Source organism: Bombus bifarius, unplaced genomic scaffold (genome assembly GCF_011952205.1).
Source record: "Bombus bifarius isolate JDL3187 unplaced genomic scaffold, Bbif_JDL3187 scf7180000008321, whole genome shotgun sequence".
Lineage (NCBI taxonomy): Eukaryota > Metazoa > Arthropoda > Insecta > Hymenoptera > Apidae > Bombus > Bombus bifarius.
Window position 1 is genome coordinate 533,193 of NW_022884591.1, and position 17,163 is coordinate 550,355.

At 34.9% G+C, this 17,163-nt stretch overlaps 2 protein-coding genes across 3 annotated transcripts in view; both read right to left on the bottom strand.

Annotated features, from left to right (window-relative positions):
• LOC117212564 (ABC transporter G family member 22) overlaps positions 1-11,226 on the bottom strand; it is a 270,995-nt gene extending 259,769 nt beyond the window's left edge. Inside the window, exons 1-2 of one of the 2 annotated variants that reach the window (XM_033457461.1) lie at positions 10,305-11,226; positions 3,223-3,952 (exon numbers count right to left, since the gene is read on the bottom strand). In XM_033457461.1, the coding sequence (XP_033313352.1) occupies positions 3,223-3,335 (113 nt within the window). In that variant the 5' untranslated portion in view covers positions 3,336-3,952; positions 10,305-11,226. Of the gene's footprint in view, positions 1-3,222; positions 3,957-10,304 lie in introns of both variants that reach the window. The other variant, XM_033457460.1, reaches the window with a different exon arrangement.
• A 908-nt stretch (positions 11,227-12,134) lies between these two features.
• Positions 12,135-16,620, bottom strand: LOC117212538 (ATP-dependent DNA/RNA helicase DHX36). The gene is made up of 14 exons (XM_033457429.1): positions 16,563-16,620; positions 15,689-16,255; positions 15,360-15,549; positions 15,114-15,288; positions 14,894-15,042; positions 14,683-14,815; positions 14,412-14,607; positions 14,063-14,327; positions 13,681-13,973; positions 13,148-13,574; positions 12,865-13,073; positions 12,664-12,746; positions 12,496-12,587; positions 12,135-12,419 (listed from the first exon to the last, which is right to left on the bottom strand). The coding sequence occupies exons 1-14, from the start codon at positions 16,618-16,620 to the stop codon at positions 12,323-12,325; spliced, it is 2,934 nt and encodes a 977-aa protein (XP_033313320.1). The 3' UTR covers positions 12,135-12,322.
• Between the last annotated feature and the right edge of the window lie 543 nt (positions 16,621-17,163).

Here is a 17,163-nt window from a genome sequence, read left to right on the forward strand (position 1 = left end):
TTCCTCTGTAATTGTCGAAATACTCTAATATGTACATCCTGAGACTTAAAATGCAGCCAATTAGTCCTTACCGTGTAAACGTGTGTTATGTGAACATGGCTATGGTACCCTTAAGGCGTATTATATTAAATATATGGTTCAGTAAGTAGCAATCATCGAAAGAATTTGAAAAAATTCGCACAATGTTTCCAAACGAATTTCGAACGAAGATTATCGTAAGATTATTGAGAAATATTGGCTTGGCAACTAAGTGATTGCGGATTTTGTCATTAGGTGGTATTGACAAAATCCGCAATCACTTAGTTGCCAGGCCAATAGTTTCTTTAAATTGATTATGAAGTAAAACAAACGAAGTGTAATGTCACGTTTGAACACAAAGGATGTACGTTTACATAGTAAGGAGGGATGGGTCCGAGATATTTTTTCCAATTTGAAGATGCAATGGCGATAGTGTGGTAAAAAAGGATCAATTCAATTGACTGAAGAAGAACCAGCCGATGATGCTAAAGCGCATTGTTTTACTCGCGCTATGGTTAAAGCTATTCCGTGTGTTTTCACTTCGTAAAGTAACATTAACTATTTTTATAGATCATTGCAGTTCACCGCAGCTTTCTACGATCGTGGGACAGGATTGTTAATATATGAACAATTAAAATCCAACGATACAATATTGTTTGTAAAAACGCTTCGTCACATGACGAATTACAAATCACGAGAAACAATCGGAGGGAGAAGGAGGAACGAACATTTCAAGATCCCGAACGTCGTTCCGGCATTATTTAGTATTAACGAAACTGTTGATCGAACGACGGGGCAACGGAACAAAAGGCACGATCAAACAAACACGTGCGCAAACAAGCAAGCACTGTCGACGCTCGTTAAATCAACCACGATAAACAACCGCGTCGTTATAAATAAATTTTACCGAAGAAGAGAGACGGAGATGCTAAGTAACGAAGATAGGAAAAGATGAGGTGGATGATTTTGTTCTTTTCCTTGTTTGATAGAGAAGCAATGTGTATATAAAGATCACAGGCAAAAGATATGATAAGTACATTTTTGTTGATCTTTTAATTTCAATGTTACTTTGTAATATGTTCGTGTAAAGTGCGCCGCTAAAAGCGGAAAAAGACAGGACAAGGGCCAAAGATGTAATTGGTGAAGTTTCGTAGAAGCTAAAGATGTAACTATTCAAACAAACGGTATTTGAACTTTTTAAAGACCGATGTCGAGTTAAACGCAACGTTTCGTTTGTAATTTCTTTTTTCAGACGGTTTACATTATTAAATTCTGTTTTTTAACGTTCGTTTAATATTTTTCTTGTCTCTATTGTTTCCACAATAAATCCTACAGATTTGTGAAATTTGAACAAATCGAAATAATTTATAACTTGGTGATAAACCTCTCTCTCTCTCTCTCTCTTTATTTGATCCTTAATGCGTCTTTGATATTTTAATATTATGACGGACAATATTTTCAAAGTTATTAAGAGAATGGAAAGATACACTTTAGCCTTAAAATCAAAGAAAAGGACAATGTGAATTTTAAAATTGCTGCTCTGTAAAAATGAAAAATGCGATTTATCGTGTGTTTCTGCTCTAGTCTTTGTATGTATAGAACTGTAACAACAGTGTTTTCGATAAATGTGAAAATGTGAATATAAAGTTGATGAATGGGGGAAAAGAGAAGCTGGAAATCATCGGGGAACATGATGACACGGCGGAAGGTCGTGAGACGAGACATGGTTTTGCCAATGCTGGACGCTTTTTATTGCACGCTGAGATTTGCCGACGTATTAGTCGATGATATATTTTTTTACGACATGAATAGATAAGGGGCGAGCACTTTCTTTCGAAAGACATCATCGACTGTATCAGTCGTGATAAGGTATTTAGCGAGCACGAGCGTACATGACGTTAATTGCTATTTTTCTTTTTATTCTTTACTTTTTCTTCGTCTTTTATTTGCGAGTCTTTGCTTTTCTTCCTTTTTCATTACCAATGTTCAATGTCGTATCGATTACACATGTTATTAACGACACTATACTGGAAAACGACACTATACTAAATATATGCAAGACATTGATATCATACTAATTTTTCGAGTAGTTTGATTTTCTTGATAAGCATTAGGAAATCGTGAATTTTTCTTGTGATGTGTTCAAGAGGTTGAGAATAATTTGGAGATTTTGATTAATAGGTAAAATAGTGAAGAAGCTAGTGAAGAAAGATCGAGTTTTGAGTTGAAGAAAATGAACTACGGGCGTGTGTTTAAATTTAGAATTTCGCAAATATAATAATGACTTTTTCCTTCCATGATACGCGAAACGTGATATGTCCTCTTATCTTAAGCTCTGGTTGTCTTTGTTCTGTATACTTTGTTCACTTTGTTTGCTGAATTATACGTTGTTCAAATTGTATTTAATTTCCAAATACTCATCTAACAATAACACACCGTCTATCTGATTTTAATTTAAATCTGATGAACCCTAATATCATACAGTCTTTAAAAATAATTCATTTGCTATTGATAAATTGATCTTTCTTTCTCTTTTCAAAAATTAGAAAATTGTATATATTGATATAAGAAAAGCTTTTTTACTAGAATAATAGAACTAAATAGAATTGGAAGAGATATTCTTGTCTTAGACTCGTAGATGTGTACTGTGGTTACGTTGCTCGAAACAATTGTAAGCGCAACCTGCTCAATGTTTTTCAAAATCTACTCAATAGCTAAAATAACCACATAAACTTTTCGCAAAAATTAAGAACATTAACATGATCGAAAACTATTACATATATCATACGATAGCACGACAAACTTATAACATCTACAATTCACTATTAATTTTTCGAAACTTGACAAGTCTGAACAAACAATTATTGTTAATTAATTAAAATAAAGTAATAAAATAGAAAACAATAAAGTGTCTTCAAAAATCCGCTACTCTACACTCTATTCTTTCTCGAACCGAGAATTATTTCTACTCTTCAAATCATTATTTCCATTTGGAATATCGAAACCATAAAAATTCAAATCTTTTCACAGTAAAAAATTATTCCGTCCAACATCATCGTCGAGATTTTAAAAAACATCGATCTAATGAAAGGAGCCTTCCAATTGTTTCGAGCAAACGTCAGTCAACTATTTCCACACCGTCGTCTAAAAAATATCGGAAAAAAGTAAATCTAGCTACGAAGTATCGATAAAAGAATCACTTACCTGGGAGCATTGATGATCGGTCGGCCCATTGCCCGTTGCTGGCGCTTCTCGTTGCTGGGAAGGCGCAGGTAATCTTGGTCGCCAAAGAGGAACAGATCCTTTGAAATAATCATGTCCACCGTGTGGTTGTCGGTTATAGCTGCCCGCCTCTCTCTCTTATCTTTCTCTCACTGCCGAACCACAGGCTGAACAACGCACCACGACGACGACAACGACGTCAAACGCGACGGAATATCCTCACCTAAGTCCCGCCACCTCGACACGTTCAACGCGATCTCCAACGACGATTTTCCACCGCGATCAGTTCCCTGCTGTTGTCTCTCGTCAGCAAACGAACATTTTCGCCAGCTATTCCCGCGACTCCGTGCCGATTTTCTGTCCAAACACCTAGTCGCGAGCATTAAGTCCGAATAAAATTTAGAAGCGAACGAACCGATCGATATAAAGCTGATGTACGGTGCACGGTGCACTGGTTGCGAGTGAATCAGCGTGTTATTTGTGATCTTTTCTCAGAGATAATTTAAATGAGATCGTTCAAGTTCTCGTCAGAATTCTTTGTGTCTTTGGTAGAGTCGTCGGAATCGGAGATTAAGAGATTAACTATGAAAGTTCGTGAAATTTCGAGCGAAAACGTAGCGAAGTTTTGCGTTTGTTGACGAGTCCTGGTAAATTAGCAGTATCCTTGCAGGTGCAGCGTTCCGTGGAAGAGTTCTGCGGAGATCGGCTGCGACTGTCTAAAAAAACAAAAGGTGAGTTAGTGGTATATTTAAGAGGAAGTTGTTTACGTTTCTGAATCAAAGCTAATGGTAAGTATAGGAGTTGTTATCACGGATACCTAACGTCTTTGGAACATTATCATAAAGCAAGCTTCAAAGGTTTGTGTTAAGGAATGATACGAATTTTGAAGAGTAGAGCGAGATAGAATATAGTTCGTGGAATAAGCAAACACAGACTGTTTGGTTAATAACCTGTTGCTTTTTCTGGTCGTGAACAACCTGATTCTATTTTCTCTACAATGTACCTGTCATAGTAAAAATTTGAAAATTTAATGAAAATTTATTACTTCATGGAGATTATAATTTTATGATACCATTTCTGGCGTTTACGATGAAATTTAGGATAGAGATGTTACGGGAATTCGTCAATTAAGATTTAAATTAGTGAATGCTTATCCCTGCAATCGTCAAAAGTCTTCATTGCCAATATAAACACGTAATTTCAGTTTCTAGAAAATAAAAGAAACATGGCGGAAGGAGACGCGGTAAAATGGTACAACTAGGTAATGTCAATATTTGTAGACCACTATACAGTGGCGACGGATGCACAAAAATTCAGGTCAAAATTAATCAGTCAATTTTGAACAGTTACAACAGTGTTTACTTTGTGTCTACCAAAATTCACCGCTACACAGCAGGAAATGCTCTATAACCTCTGCAAAAATCCAATTCAATTCTCGTCAGAAAATAAAGAAAAGAATCATAGAAAAAAGGAAACCGGAGAAAAATTGCCAGCGAATATCTATTATTTATTCGTAATAAGGAGCTTTCCTGACTGCGAGTTTAAATATGGTAGAAATTTGTCTCATATGCTGAATATTACAACAAGTCCTCTAGTTCGGATATTTTACGTATTCTATAGACTTCTATATTCTTAACCTTGCTATGGTCTTCGAATTTTCATATTTTAATCTCTCATTTTAGCAAAACGGATTTATAATGTTAATTATTAATATAATATGAAATTTCTCGAAAATGCGTAAATATCCGTAGTATAATCGTAACTTAATATGGCGTATGGATTACGCCATATTTGAGCTACTTGCGACCCGTATAACTAATATTCGCGCAACGAATATCTGGAATACGCCGTACTCGCGCGAGAGAACGACTCGCGTTCACGCGTTCATTCATGATCGTCTATTAGCAGTGCCGAAGGTAATCATGTCCGCTGGGTAATCCGTTACCAGAGACGAGGTCGGCACAAAAACGGGACGAGCAAGCTTTTCGCGCGAAAATAGCGGCTTTCTGATCGAACAGCCATAAAGAAGACCTAAAGAAGGCGTTGTTATTTTCGATATTATTTTCAACCTTACCTACCGCACATTTGTTATTGTTTCTCATCTTGCTCTTTTTCTGACGGCTCTTGCCTGTTCTAAGAAACCACGTAAACATTAATATTCCTCTTTTTGGTAAATTTGTTAATATTTCGCACTGAACTGACTGCAAAAAGTAACGTAACTGAAATAAAAGAGACTTTTGGAACACCCTCTGTGTATTGTATCGTAAATTAATTAGACGATTGCAGCGCCATCCCTTTAGTCTCATTTCAAAAGCCAAAGTACATATACAATATTAAGAAAATTATTTTTATACATATAATATGTCTATGTATATATAGCAAGATTTCATAGATTTATAAAACAGACGAAGAACTATGTACTTTATCGTTCGCAAAAAAACATGATTCATCTTGCACCACGAAACTGAGACGCGAAGAACCTTACGTCGAAGCGGCTTATTGTAGCCAGAAGTTATTCCAAACAGACCGCGCGAAATGTAAATAAAAAATGCTGCCAACATTTCTCGCAACACAACGTTTACAGCTTCCGAAGCTCGATGACAAAGAAGCATTTAAAAAATCTGCTTCAATTTCGCGAAACAAAAATACATACACCATACATACATTTACGTATACAGTATACACACATTTGATACATATACGTGCGACATATATAGGTCACCTATTTTTGTTCAACAACGCGCGGACTAGCAGCGGCTGCATGTTTGCGGCGATCGACTTCCGAATTCTTCGCATAATCCGAATCGCCGCCATTACACTCTGGATAGTCGGTTATTTATCGACGAGATTTGTCAGTCGCTGAAAGTCGCAAAGTAGCCGCGATCACGAGCAAAGACGAATACAGTGGGGGCGAACGAGTCGCACTGTATGTCGCGTCTGAAGCTGACGAAGTAAATCGAGCGGACATACGCTGTGCGCATGAGAACTCGTCCCATATTTACATCGCGCCAATTTTCACCCGCCAACTGTTAGGCATTAGTCACGGATGAGTGGCAAGTATACGAGAAACGCTGGTGTATCGTGGACATCTTCCTTCGCTCCGGTCAAAGATGATTTTGACAGGCGTCCCTAATTAGTCGAGGCGAATTGTACAGGCCTAAGGCGCGATCAACCAACACCGTTTTAATTTTCATGGCCTCGCGTGCAAGAAAACCACCGATGGCCTGCTAACGTTTTCATTTCCGTTCGACGATTTTGTCGATGCGTCAACCTTCGAACGTGAAATTAGTAACGACGTGGTCACGCAACCTATTCCACTATAGAGAGTGGGTAGGTAGTATTTACAACGAAAAACTGGTCAAAAGACGATTTTTTAAACTTTCAGGGATAATTAACTCTTAATTGATATTGCTGAGTTATATAGTAGATGACCATTCAGTTTAGGTTAGATTAGAATCAAGTTTCTTAATTTTAGAATATTTAATTTCGATTTATATTCTGTATCTTTCTCAATGGCTTTGATAGCCTTCATAACTTAGAATACAGAAAACACTTCGTATTAAGTAAACTAAAATTATGTTAATTGAAATCGTTATGGGTTTCTAATCTCATCTACAACCAGACGAGGGTTAAATCCAATTAAGGGTTAGGTATCACGGTCATAAATACATATGTACATATATAATCACTCACGAAAGAATTTGAACACTTACCACAGAAAACTTCTATGTATGTATAATTTATTATTACAAAGTTGCTCCACCTCCTCATTCTACATCAAAGTAATAAATTATCTTAATTAGATATAATTAAATTTTTTAATGCGAACAGGTCACTGTGGGATATTCAGTTCCCTCGACGCGCCTAGTGGCGCTGATCGAAATCGACAACGTTGAGAAAGGTTATGGCGCCGGTACCGAAAGTAACGGTCGCTAATTCGGCCGTGAGTGAATGCCGACCGAAAATACAATATCGAAAAATAGATAAACGTATCCAGAATCGACCGATTCCAGCTGATCGTTTCTCTCTTTTTACAGTTTTCGTATGGTGTTGATGTTTTATTTACGGTCGTGAGCGGTAAATTTGAATTTTTTATACCGGGCGAATGGCTCGTACATTATATTGGCAACGTTTTTGACGTGCGAACCAGATTCGATGTCGTTTATTTTTTCTCGGAAAGAAAAGAGAAATAGGATCCGTATCGCTTGAAATTTTTAAGAAAGCTCAAGATATATTTAGTCACGCGTACTATCAATGAGAATATACACGATGATTAAGAACAATTATCTCATCGCGAGTAGTACGTTTCATGTCACGGGTGCAACGATCTCAGTCTGTTAAACAGCAAGATCAATGAACACGACCGACCGACCGATAACTGCGTACGAGATTACGATTTCGAATTTCGGTGATCAACTTCGTATCGATCGAACTAGATCAATATTTAAAAATGTCGTTTTAAGGAATCCACCATAATATTATTTTTTACACTATGAAAAAGCAATTATTGTAAAATTGACTGCTTTTCTTCGAAATGATTATAGAATTTGTTAGTTTTTATAAAACACCACATAAGTAATTAGAAACATTATTATATCATAAATTGATTCATTTCTTGAATCATAAACAAACTTTATCAGTGTCACCTAACCTATTCGTTGCAGACGCTATGAATAAGTAAATTAAAATAAACATTGTTTCAGATTTGTTTCCAACAGCATTAAGAGACTTATATCGAAACCCACGAACAAGCCACTTACCACATAATTAAACTTACGAATGGAGCGATAGAAAGAGAAAGGTGTGCGCGCTCAAACACGTAAGATAAGAATAGGTGAATGACAATACACCGGGAAAAACTAATTTGGCACGAACAAAGGAAACATAAACAATGCAAATAGCCGTTTGTCAGGCCGGCAACCAGTGTGTAACTTCATTTTTCCGGTTCCACGCTGGTTAATTACCACAAAATCGAACAGGGCAAAAACACGTACTTATCCTGATTTACTTGATTAGAATACACAAGTCAACCGGTTGGATTTGTTCCAAAACGAAGTTGTTCCTTTCAACGGTACAACCATCCGGCCTAATCGGTGTTTTCGAGCATAGGAAATCAAATGCACGCTTAATTCGCATAACCACCACTAAAGATACATGTCTGCGATTCTTTGGACCAACATCGTCCCTTCTTGTCATTGACACCGATAATACTGTTCATTCAACGAACATCGGTGATGAAAATTACTCTGCACTCGCGAACAATGAACTGTCTCGATATAGAAAAAAAGGACGAGTACAAACTCTATATTTAGATTATCTGCATATATTCAAAATTTTTTCGTGATTATTTTTGGTCTAAATAGTTCGTTCGAATTTCGAGAAAAGAACCATAGCTATAGAAACGACAAGCTGGAAGATAAGATGCTGCCGACTCGTGGCAAAGTCTAGCATTCGTTGATTAGATACGAAATTATAAAGGTTCGTGAACTTAACGAACAAAGCGGCGAAATAGAGCTACGGTATCAATCGTTTAAAGAAATCATAAATATTATATTATTATTCTTCTTAATAAGATACAGTACATGTTCTATAGATTTTCAGTGTACAGAAGATATTTTTTGAAAGAAGATTGGCTGCACTGCGACAAAACCGCCCGATTAAGTGTTATTACGAAAGTACGATGTTTATAATACCTACGGTAGGTAAGGTCAGCGTATTGGTGATAAGGTCATTGCAAGAATGACGTACACGTCCTTCGGCTGTTCGTCCTCGAATGTAAAGGAATTAATTTTTAATGAGAAAATATCTGGTTTCATTGAAGCTTACACAAAAAAAATTGGCTTACAGTAGCTCACAAAAATATTCAGACACTTGTAAAAACCTTTTATAAGTATATTATGTGTGTTATACGAAACATTTTGAAATTTTATTAGCGCTATAATAAGTCTTGATTATTATGATTATATCAATTATATTATATTACAGTAATAACAAAATTTTAATATGTTTTATATAATATATACATATTTCCTATGGTAGATGTTCAAATGCTTTAGTGAGCCACTATACATTTTCAATTTGACTTTTAAATGTCACAAACAAATTTTGGGGTCAAATATATTGTCGTTCGCACAGTGAAATTATTATGATAAATAATTTCATGTGAAGCAATATTCGAAAAAGAATATCGATATTCTCCGATCAAGATATTTTCCTACAATAGGGCATTGACGTACGAACAACCTTTGAACGAGAAAACACCGGTTGCAGTGAATGACCCTACGCCCTTGATACTCTCGAAACACGTTCACTCCGTTTGAAACTCACATTTAAAACGAGTACTCGCGCAACGCGAAAGGGAAAATTGAACAGTTGAAATGGTAAATGATGTAAGTGGCAGAAGTGCAGATTTTCAATATAAACAAGAAATGTACTGGTTCAAGATAATGCCGCTAACGATTTTAACTGTACCTTGCCATAACCCTAAAAAGCTAAAACAAATTCTAGCACTTGCAACGTTTAAATCTGTATCTAATATAAAATTTAGTACTATTTGAATTCCTCAATTATCAAATACCGTAAAAGCAGCGATAAAATTAGGTAAATTTAACGCTGTTACTATAATGCATTGCAACATCTTGAGAATTAGTGTTCTTAACACTAGAACCACCATAATGCATAAAATAATCATTTTCTAATTTTTCGCACAATTTATCGATTTGGATGGTTGCATTTCTGCCGATTCGAATGACTTTTTATAAAATTTTATATGTCTTTAATTTTCGTACTTTAATCGTCGGTAGTTCTAGTGTTAAAGCAGCACATTGCACGTCTCGCCGAATGTTGGTATTCCCACCGATCTCGATAATCATAAGTCGAAGATATTTGAGAATTCGAAAATGCAGTTTCGTCCCGAAATTCCGGACGTGTTTATCGAGATTCGAATATCAGCAGGAGGTTGGTTTCCTGATTTTACAACTTTCCAGCGAAACGAATGAAAAACAGAGAACAGTAACTAAATATGTATGCAGTTTGTGGAAGGTGGTAGTATGAAAGCTACTCACGTAAAAAGCACGAAAAATTCCAGTGCTCCTCTCTGTTATCGCTGCCTGTGATCGAGATGAGTTTCTCGATCATGTAGGGACCCGAAGAAGGAGAAGAAGAACTTTCAGTAGGTCTCGAGTTTGATATTGGTCGTAGCCGGTATCTTCGGCCTCGTCGTCCTCGGCGTCGTCCTCCTCGTAGCTCCTGTCACACATGCACTGTGCATCGGCCACGAACATGCGGCCATTGCGCGGCACGCAGTCAATGAACCCGCATTGCTTTTCAACCGAGAGAGTCTTCGCCTTTTTTTCCCTTCTTAAACCCCGGAACGCACTATCGGCCGGCCTCTATCCGCGGATCTTCGGCCGCACACTCACGACATATATTCCGGTGGCGGTTTTGCACGAGGAACACCCGACCCTCCCGGTGTCACTGGTTCTCTTACCTCTTCCTGCGCCGTGTCGTCGTTATTTCTCTCTCTCCCTCTTTTTCGTATATATGTGTATATGTGTGATACGCGGGTGCGCACGCGCGTGTTTCACGTCTCTCCTCGGTTTCGCACGTGTATATACGTATGTATACGTCGCGACGAAAATCCCTCTCCGTCCCTCTTTTATTTTCTCGTTCTCCCTCTTTCTACCTTCGTACGGTCGTTCAGTGACCCGCTCTCTCTTTCTCTCCCTCTCTATATAACACCAATACACGCGACTACGATTTTTCACCAGTTCTTTTCTCTCTCGTATTGCGGCTCACGACTCAAGGGTTGAGAAGCGAATACGACGTATAACCGATAGGTATACGATTTAGATATAGGATACGGGATCGCGATGTTGTACTATGAGCACTCGTATAGACTCTGACTCGTATTGGAGTCTCGTGTCCCCCCCGAAGTTCGACCACAGCTTCACGACGCGACACTCGCGGCGGTCGGATGCAGACTGAATCGGACGCTACGTGCCTCGCTCGTGTATTGCCAGAACGTCCCTCCCCTTATCCACCCTCCCTCTTTTTCACTCGTTCCTCTTTCTCTTCCCCCTATTTACTTCTCTCTTCACGGTGGCTATCAGCTCGTGCCAGACCCCAGGCTCATTTTTACTGGCGACGGCGACGCGCTAACGTACAACTAGAACGGAGGGGAGGCGACTCGCTCGTGAAATTTCAAAATCTTTTTGTTAAACGATGCTTCCTACTTTTCCTATGGATTATGGGCCGACGACATAATGGGCGCATATTTAAATGGTCAACCTCCGTTACCAAACGACTATCTTTTTTGTTTGACTTCAATCTTTGGCAAATTTCATTAATATGTTTTTTCTTCTTTTCGTTATGAAGATTTGTACATTTGAATTAACTTCTTGAAAGTTTGAATTCAATGAAAAAGTATTTAGGAAAGATATACGTGTTCTTACGCACAATTCAATTGTCTCTCTAATTTTGTTTCTTTTCTTCTCTTTCTTTATGAAAATTTGAAATTTGAATTAAATTTTTGAAAATTTGAGGTAGATGACAGAATATTTAGAAACGGTGTGTGTGATACGATCTCAAGCACAATGAATTTACGTCGAGTCAAACAATGCATAGAATATTTTTAATGACTGCATTTTCTCCACAAATCATTAACCTCCTGAAGAGGGAGAGTTTATGATTTATATATATATATATAAATAAATATATAAATCATATATATATATATATGTATAAATAAATGAAATTCTATACATGTTAGACATACCTTCTATATTCAAATCGTGCAACGATGTGTTTAATATATCATAATCATGTAGTAGGATTCGAGTAAATTTGAAAATTAAATTTGCAAGGTTGATAATTTTTTGTTTTATCTCCAAAACTTTATTCTCTGAATATATATTACAAACTTGATATATTTTTACTTATTATAATTAGATAAAACTATAGAAGGAATTATTTTACTAGAATATCTTAGGGGTTCACTTAATTCAGACAATTAAAAAACCAAGTTCCTCTAGCTATTTCGCTATGCTTCAAGCCATAATTATCATAGTTTGTTAAATCCTATTCAAACTTTATCATGAATATCATCCTCACAATTTTGAATGTCAGAATTAGAAAATCCCAATTCCTCGTCTTTTTGAGAAACCAGTTCTATGATAGCACTATGATCAACAAATGATATTAGCGCGTTTTAGAAATACATAAAAAACGAAGGAAATATTAAAACATAAAACTTACTTCAATACATCGCCTTCAAAGCTATTCCAGCATACTGTTCCCGGATGTGTTATTTTGTACTCTAACATATTATTGAATTGTTCTTGTAATTTCTGTAATTAAATTATAGATAATTATGCAAATTCATTAAGTACAAATTTTATTTTACAGATACATCTATTTTTATACCTGAATAAGTTGTGCACTTTGCAAATCGCAAGCAAACATTTGATTGTTTGCTAAGCTGATAAAATAGTTTCCTCTTTCTTTTCCTGAAACAATTGAAAGTATTATATACACAATATATATACAATTGTAAATTATATATACACAATATATATTGTATTATATATACGATTAAAAATTATGTAAGCAACAGAAGGCACATACTTATAGACATTTTTGGAGCAGTAAATAATAAAATTGGCGCGCTAACGCATGTAGTATCATGCAAATATATCGCTGTCGAGAGTTGCTTTGTAAAATATGTAATAAATGGGTTGGGATATTCCCTAACTCTATCATTTACACTTGACGGATGTATAGTAACGCTGCCATCTTCTGGAGTCCATGCTCTGGTTCCATTTTTTGTAACTCTCCTGAACATGAAATAAAATTTAAGGTATATTTCCGCTTTCATTATCCTTATTATTGTACTAGAAACTAGACATACCTTATAACAGCAATATTAGGATACAATGCAGCACATACTACTGCTTTCACTAAGGTTATGTTACTGGAGTTCCTGTTAGCATTAATGTCAGCGGGATTTTCTGAGTCCATAAATTTCATTCGACACAAATGTTGAGCAAATTGAGTTTTCATTTCAGAAAGTAGTTTGAGCGTACTAAAAGAGAGGAAATATTCCCTACAAAAAGAACTTGCATAACTTTTTTTATACGCGATCTCGAATCTTCTTAATGCTTCAGATAACGCGATGTGATCGCTAAATTGATTCATATTTAATTCGAGTTTCTTTTTTCGTGCGTCTTCCTCTTTTCCAAGTGGACAGTAAAAAGCATCTTTAAAACTAAGACTCGCCGCGATTGCAAAAACTGGTTCTACACACGAAAATAATGATGCCCATATGATCATTTTCCCTAGTAAGAATAAACAATAAAATGATTATTATATAGACTTATTAATAAAAAATATTAATAAAGATATAAATTATGTAAAATTATATTTAATATATAAGAATAGTACCTGTACGTGGATCTAGAGGTAATTGAGCCAAATGATATCCCAAAGGAGTCAATTGTTCCTCGTCATCCAACGCGTTGAGAGTTCGGAGTAAATCTAAAGATAGATTTATAGCTTTCATATTTGGGGGATCCATAACACTTGCTAAGAAAGTTCTAGCTTTTCCCAATTGTAACATTTTTATTTGTAAAATAACTTCCTCTAAACGCGTCCTTAACATTTCGGGTAAAGGATACTGGTCTAGTGCCATTTCTCTAGCTTTTGAGTACAAATGATAACAGACACCAGGTCTTACTCTAAAAAGAATATAACATACTATTATTATAATAAATATTTTAAATAACAAGAAAATTTTTTTTTAGGATTTTGTCTTTGAATGTCTTACCTGCCTGCTCTACCTCTTCTTTGTTTAGCATTAGCTAACGATACCCATTCAGGTTCCAAAGTTTGAACATTTTTTTGGAGATCGAATTTACCAAATTTCATTTTTCCACAATCAACAACATATACTACATCTTCAATAGTTATAGAAGTTTCGGCTATCGAAGTTGCAATTATTATCTTCCGAACTCCTTCAGGTGGTGTTTTAAATACGAGCTTCTGATCGACAGTTGGCATACGAGAATGAAGAGGATAAATAACATACTGATCTACAAACATTAAATAATTTGTTTAAACCAAAATTATGATGAAAATAAGAGTTTTATATTAAGTGCTATATCAAATATACTTACTTTGTGGATACTGTCTATTTTCCAGCATAATTTTATGTAGCTTTATTATATCCATCATACCAGGAAGAAAAACTAAAATAGCTCCAGGATCACTAGTTTTACAAATGTACCTAACTAATTGTTCTATGAGATCAAGAGACAATTTCTCGCTGTTTGGATTCCGTAATTGTTCAATTACTTCTTTTGAATATTTCTTCTATAATGCAATAAATTAAACAAATAAGAGAAAGAATAAATATAGTATAAATAATCATAGAATAAGAATACTTGCCGTAGCTATAAGCTGTCGTATATAAGGATATAGCACATCGTGAAACTCATCCCTTTTTCGTTGTTCCTGTTTATATTTTTTGATATGTTTTCTATGATCTTGAGGTATTGCAGTTGATGCGGGAAATTGATATCTGCAATTCAATTGTATTATTCAGTTTATTTGTACCGCAATTGTTTACCTATATTGTTTTTATCGAATATGAACTTACTCTGTAAAGGATAGGATGTCCTCTAAATAAAATTCTGTTACTGGATAAGTAAAGCCAGGAATATGAATCATTGGGCAATCATTATAATAACTGGAAAATCTTTCAGAGTTAAGTGTTGCACTCATTAAAATAACTTTCAAATCAGGTCTCTAAAAAATGAATTTTTTTATATAACGGGAATTAATACCATTAAATTTAATCTAGATGTAATTAAACGTACTTTAGGGATAATTAGTTTCAGTAAAGCAAGGATGAAGTCACTTTCAGTAGATCTTTCATGAATTTCATCTAATATAATATGAGAAAATTCTTTTAAGGCTGGATCACCTTGCATAAATTGCAATAACATTCCAGTAGTACAAAATGTTATGCTGCCTTTATCTCTCGGTAATACTCTACAAATAAAAAACAAACAACACAATCCAACCTTTAGTTGAATTAACAGAAGAAATAAGAAATAACATACTTTTCAAGTCGGATTTGAAAACCAACGGATTTACCAAGCCTTTCTGCTCTCTCAGCTGCAACTCTCTCAGCAACAGATATAGCTGATATCCTCCTAGGTTGAGTACATATAATTCGCACAATGCTACCATTTTCTTGTTCTATTTGATCATCCAATATATACTGAGCAACCTGTGTTGTTTTTCCACAACCTGAAATGCATCTGTATAATAATTGTATGTAATAAACTATTCAAAAAAGCTTGTGAATATGTTATATTAGCAACCTCGCATTATATAAAATCAATTGTATTATTAATATAAACTCTGCAATGAAATACAAAAAACTTACCAGTTTCTCCACTTATTACAATAACCTGATTTTCCTTAATCAAATCTAATATTTTTGATCTTTTATGATATGATGGTAACTTTAATCTGAATTGTTTCATGTTTTCATATACCTGCGTTGATTGCAATGTCCTATGTTCATTTAATAATTTTTTATCTAGTTCAATATCTCTTTCTAATTTTGATTTAACTAGCAAAGCTGTGGCAAGATTTTCTTGCATATTACCAGATACCATATTCATGAATTTTCTTTTAAATTGGGAGTCACGAATGTGCACATATTTATTTTCTAACACATCATACGTATCCTCAGTGTATGCATTGTTATATAATTTTTCATAATATCCTTTAGAATTTTTTAACACGTGTTCAATTTTTTCTTGAAGATGTTCGGGTAACTTAATACCTCGAGTTTCCTTTTTCTTGGACTTTTGTTTGGCCTTATCTCTATAATAAAGCCCTATTTCTTTGCCTCTCAACCAAGGTGGATGTCCTCCTCCTCTGCCTCGTCCATGGCTGTCACGTTCAAAATGTGATCCTCCTGACTGAGAACTTTCACCTTTATCTCCTAAATATTAATTAAATATAAAATGCAGTGAATATAAAATCCTATTAAAAGCTACAGAAAATTATTACATTTAATTGTAACATCTTATTTGTATGTATCAAACCTCAAAAAATCTAACCTCTAAATAATCAACATTGTCATCAAATCTGGGAAAAATAATTAGATATGTTATATATATCAGATGCTATATATTATCAATTTTTTAACTTTAAATGAAATTATACAATATATGGAACATAACTCTAAGAAATAGAGTAATTGCACAAATATAACTATATTGTCATATCTTCAAAATAATTTTATTTACCATATCTATGTCTCGAATACATTCTTTGTGCTGAAAATAGTCCGTAAGGACGGGACATTCTTTTTTAACTAATCGTATGAAATCATTAATGTTACTTGTCCGTTACACATTCTTTTTTAACTACTTAAATATTGACAAATTCGCCGCTCTATTTAGGAACACTATATCCTCAATTTTCACTAAAAGCGACTCTAAAGCTGGTTGATTGGTGCACGCTACATCCAATCAACATTTAACTTATGTATTTATTAATTTCAAAAAATATCCTCTATTAATTTATATGTCTCGATACATAATTAACTTAACACACAAAAATTATTCTTAAATAGAAATTGTTTTATTTCTACCAAGATCTGGTAGTAAACAAAATTAAGGTAATATAAAATTATATTTAAATAAAATAAATGTAGGAAAAAATGTTGGGAAATAAGTTGAATGTCAGATTTTTTTACTATTATTATTATTTAATTGCAATATAAAATCTTAAATAGATACTCTAGTTAACACGTTAATGGCTGGTCTGCCGGATTTTGTTGCGAATGTATACTGTGAACATCGTTTACTCAACATCTAGACAAGTACCTATACTAATCTGTAAAGA

Coding starts and splice junctions, on each gene's coding strand:
- LOC117212538 (XM_033457429.1), bottom strand. CDS start 16,620: ATGTCCCGTCCTTACGGACTATTTTCAGCACAAAGAATGTATTCGAGA. Junction 14,328..14,411: donor AAATAGACAGTATCCACAAA/GTAAGTATATTT, acceptor TAATGTTTGTAG/ATCAGTATGTTATTTATCCT. Junction 12,588..12,663: donor AAAGTGCACAACTTATTCAG/GTATAAAAATAG, acceptor ATTTAATTACAG/AAATTACAAGAACAATTCAA.